The 4,748-nt window shown below is 65.9% G+C and overlaps 1 protein-coding gene across 1 annotated transcript; it reads right to left on the reverse strand.

Annotated features, from left to right (window-relative positions):
• Positions 1 to 539: 539 nt before the first annotated feature.
• WNT1 (Wnt family member 1) lies at positions 540 to 4,308 on the reverse strand (the record flags this gene model as incomplete). Its single annotated transcript, XM_042890625.1, has 4 exons — positions 4,211 to 4,308; positions 2,889 to 3,142; positions 1,717 to 1,982; positions 540 to 1,024 (listed from the first exon to the last, which is right to left on the reverse strand). Coding segments are annotated over exons 1-4 (1,103 nt in total), but the record flags the coding sequence as incomplete, so codon positions are not given.
• Between the last annotated feature and the right edge of the window lie 440 nt (positions 4,309 to 4,748).

Below are 4,748 nucleotides of genomic sequence, written 5' to 3' on the forward strand. Positions count from 1 at the left end.
GGGGGGGGGACCCCCATAGGGGAAAGAGACCCCCGAAGAGTGAAGAATGGGGTAAAGAGTGGGGATCCCCCGAAGGGTGAAGAGTGAGAGCACAGGGCGAGGAATGGGAGCCCTGTGGGGCAAAGATTGGGATCTGTGCATAAAAGGGTGAAGAGTGGGGACCCCTAAAGAGGGGGGGCTCCCTTAGGGCAACGACCGGGAGCCCCGAAGGGTGAAAGTGGGGCCCCAAAGGGCAAAGAGTGGGGACTGCATGGGGCAGAGAGTGGGACGCCCAAAGGGTGAAGAGTGGGGACCCCAAAGGGGCACAGACCAGGATGCCCGCAGGGTGAGGAGCAGAGACCCCCGGAGTGTGAAAGCGGGACCCCAGGGAGCAAAGAGCAGGGACCCCCCCCCCCCCCCCTCCCCTAATAAATACCTTATTTACAGCGACACCAAACCCACAGGGAGGTCGCTTCCCCCTGCACCCCCCGGGGCTCCACACAGCTCCCACCCCCCCCGGGGGTCGCCCAGCCCCCCCCCCCCCCGCCCCTCGGGCCCACAGGCACTCGTGCAGCACCTGCGTGTTGGTGCAGTTGAGGCAGCTGACGTGGCAGCACCAATGGAAGGTGCAGTTGCAGCGCTCGGTGACGCGCTGGGTGCGAGTGCGGAACCCCCGGCCGCAGCAGAGCAGCTCGCAGCCGTCCAAGCCCGGTGAGGAGCTGTTGCACGCCCGCCCCGCCGTCCCCGCCGTCCCCATCTTCCCGCTGGACGTGCAGAAATTGGGCGACTTCTCGAAATAAACCAAATCGTGGGGCGACGGAGGTTTGTGGGCCGGGTTTTCGGGTTCCAGGTGGTGCAGCTCCACCCTGGAGGCTCGGTTGCTGCCTTTGTTGCCGTAAATGACCCTGGAGGCGCCGTCGAAGCGATCCTTGAGGACGTCGCCCACGGCTCGGAAGGTGGGCAGGCGCATCCAGCAGGTTCGCACGGTGCAGGAGCCCGACATGCCGTGGCATTTGCACTCCTGGCGCATCTCTGAGAACACCGTCTGCAATGGGAGGGGAAAGGGGGCGTCAGGGGCTGCCCCCGGCCCGGGGCCACCCATCCGTGGGGCCGGGTTGTGGCACTGGGTGACGCTGGGTGCGCGGAGCGCTGCTCCCGCTGTGCTTCACATCCCCTGCGATGGGGTGAGCTGGGGGCCCCTGGGACCGTGCCCAACCCTGCCCCATAGAAAGGGGTGACACTGAGGTCCCCCATGGGGTGAGCTGGGGGTCCTCGTGGCCAATCCACCCCACACAAAGGGGTGACGTGGGGGCCCACGGCCAAACCCAGCCTCACCCCATAGAAAGGGGTGACACTGGGGTCCCTGTGGGGTGAGCTGGCCATTCCAATCCCTATCACGCTCCACACAATGGGGTGACATTGGGGTCCTGTGACCATCCCAAACCCTGCCCCATAGAAAGGGGTGACACTGGGGTGCCCATGAGGTGAGCTGGGGGTTCACTGTGGCCATTCCAACCCCAACCCTGCCCCACAGAAAGGGGTGACACTGAAGACCCCATGGGATGAGCTGGGGGTCCCCGCGGCCGTTCCAACCCCTCTCAACGCAAAGGGCCGATGCAGGGATCCCCAAAGCCACGCTGGACCCCACTCCCACCCCATACAAAGGGGCGACACGGGGGTCCCCGCCCACCCCCGCCCCCCACGACGGCTCAGGCTGCGTCCCCCCCCCGCCCTCACCATGCGCCCGGCCTCGTTGTTGTGCAGGTTCATCAGGAAGCGCAGATCGCGGCCCTTCTCGCTGGAATCCACGAATTCCCTGCCGAAGAGCCTCCCGAAATCGATGTTATCGCTGCAGCCTCCCCAGTGCCAATCGGGGCCGCCGGGGCCGCGCCGGCGATAATCGCAAGTGCACGACTCGATGGAGCCCTCGGAGCAGGAGCGCGCCACCGAGTGCGTCACGCCGGCGCTGGTGATGGCGAAGATGAACGCCGTCTCCCGGCACCCTGCGGGCGCAGAGCGCGGCTCGGGGCGCTGCCGGGACCCCCGGAGCCGGGCCCCAGGGGGGGGGGTTCACCGCGGGGACCCCCGGGGTTGGGCTTGTGGGGAAACCTTTGTGGGGACCCCCCTGGATTGCGCTTTTGGGGCGGCCAACATGGGGACCCCCAGGGCTGAACCCACGGGGAAAACGTTTATGGGGACACCAAAGTTCCACCCATGGGAAATCCTTTGTGGGGACCCCCCTGGATTGCGCTTTTGGGGCGGCCGGTATGAGGGCTTCCCCAGGTTTGGACCCACGGGGCAGCCGCTATGGGGACCCCCAGGGTTGTGCCTATGGGGAAACTTCTGCTGGGACCCCCCTGGATTGCGCTTTTGGAGCAGTTACTGTGGGGACCCCCAGGGCCGAACCCATGAGGAAAACTTTTATGGGGACCCCCAGGATTGTCCATGTGGGGGGATTTTGTGGGCACCTCCAGCATTGTGCCCATGGAGGCAGACAATATGGGGACCCCCAGGTCTGTACCCATGGGGCAGCCACGATGGGGGCCGCCAGGATTTTGTGCCCGTGTGGGAAACCTTTGTGGGGACCCCCTGGATTGCGCTTTTGGGGCGGCCAACACGGGGACCCCCAGGGTTTTGCCCATGGAGAAACCTCTATGGGGACCCCCAGCACCGCACCCACAGGGAAACTTCAGTAGGGACCCCTCCAGGGTTGCGTCCACGGGGAAACCTTTGTGGGATCCCCCTGGATTGAGCTTTTGGGGCAGCCAATATGGGGACCTTTAGGGTTGTGCCAGGGGGAAACTCCAGCAGGGACCCCCAGCACCGCACCCACGAGGCCGCCGCTATGGGGACCGCCGTCACCCTCAGCCCCACCGGACGGCCACGACGGCTCCCCCGCCGTCCCTCACCCCGGTTGACGATCTTGCCGAAGATGTTGGGGCCCTGAGAAGTGGGGCAGTTCCAGCGGCGGTTGCGGAATTGCCACTGGCATTCCCTGACGGCGCTCTGCAGCCCGGCGCTGACGCTGTGCAGGATGCCGGGGTTCTGGCGGATCAGCCGCCTCTGTTTGCGGCTCAGCAGCTGCAGGCCGGGCTCCAGGACGAGCTGCACGCTGCCGGAGTCCGTCAGCAGGTTGGTGGACGAGGCCACGTTGATGATGCCCCTGAGGCACGGGAACGGGGCAGCGTTGAAGGGGGGGGGGGGGGGGGGGCCGCCCCGGGGCGGGGCGCACGGGGGATGGGGGGCGGTGGGCAGGGGGCGCTCAGCTGCCGGCCACGCAGCGCCCAGCGCTGACACCCGCCGCCCATTTCGATGCCCGGCTCCCGGTTCCCGTTTCCCACTCCCCAGTTCCTCCGTTCCCATTCCCCAGCTCCCGGTTCCCGTTTCCCCAGCGTCCGTTTCCCCCCAGTTCCCGTCGCTCGCTTCCCATTTCCCAGCTCCTGTTTCCCGCTGTCCGTTTCCCAGCGCACACTTCCCAAGTTCCCACTCCCCGTTTCCCAGTGCCGTATCTTACATCCCACATCCCACATCCCACATCCCACATCCCACATCCCATACCCCATATCCCACTCCTCATACCCCATATCCCATATCCCATATCCCATATCCCACACCCCATACCCCAATGTCTCTGTCTTACACCCCACATCCCAGTGCCCAGCACCCATTATCCAGCTCCCAGCTCCCCTTTCCCAGTTCCCAAATCCCGTTTCTCACATCCCAATGCCAACTTCCCATATCCCAGTTCCCAGTTCCCACATTCCTGTTCCCATTTCCCATATCCTACACCCCACATCCCAGTTCCCACTCCCAGACCCCAACCCCACACCCCACATCCCATATCCCATATCTGTATCTTACATCCTACATCCCATAGCTCACATCCCGCTCCCAGTCCCCACATCCCATGTCCCATAACCTGCTCCCTATATCCCATACCTCATACCCACTCCCCACTTCCCATACCCCACATCCCAATGCCCATATCTTACTCCCCGCACCCCATACTCCAAACCCCAACCTCACACCCCATATCCCACTCCTCATACCCCATATCCCACACCCCACATCCCACACCCCATATCCCATCTCCCATACCCCAAATCCCATACCCCACTCCCCACACCCCATATCCCACTCCTTATACCCCACACCCCACTCTTTGTACCCCACACCCCAGCGCCCCAACCCCGCCCCCCCCCCCCCCCCCCGCCCCCCGCCCCGCACTCACCACCACCTCCCGCTGTTGTTCACCGCCCTCGCGGTTCCGCGGAGCGCCGAGAGCGCGCAGAGGGCGCGGAAGGCGAGGAGCATCGCGGGGCCGCGCATGGTGCGGTGCTGCGCTGCGCCCCGACGGTCCCACACCGTTCCCGCACTGCGCGTCCCAAAGGCGCCCGCCGCCCTATTTATGGCCGCGCGGAGCCCCCGGCCCGGCCGTTACATCCACGCGTGTTTCCGTTCGCGCGTGGTTCGGGCGGGGCGGGGCGGCACCGAAACCGGGGCCGCGTATGGGGCTTCGGCGGTGCGCGACGTCGGGGCTGCGGTGCGGGATTTGCGGGTTTGGGGTTTTTTTGCGGGGGGTTCGGCTGCGTGCGGTGCGCGACGTCGGTGCGGTGATCCCGGTTGGGTGCGGCGCGGTTCGGTTGGACGCGGCGGCGGGGCTCGCGGCTCGGTGCTGCTCGGTGCGGTTCGGTGCGGTTCGATGCGGGCTCGTTCTTATAGGGGCGGCGCGCGGGGTCCCCACGGCCCCATAACAATGGGGAGCGGTG

Source organism: Lagopus leucura, unplaced genomic scaffold (genome assembly GCF_019238085.1).
Source record: "Lagopus leucura isolate 7727_CA_CO unplaced genomic scaffold, USGS_WTPT01 33839-0_obj-0_obj, whole genome shotgun sequence".
NCBI classification, from domain to species: Eukaryota; Metazoa; Chordata; class Aves; order Galliformes; family Phasianidae; genus Lagopus; species Lagopus leucura.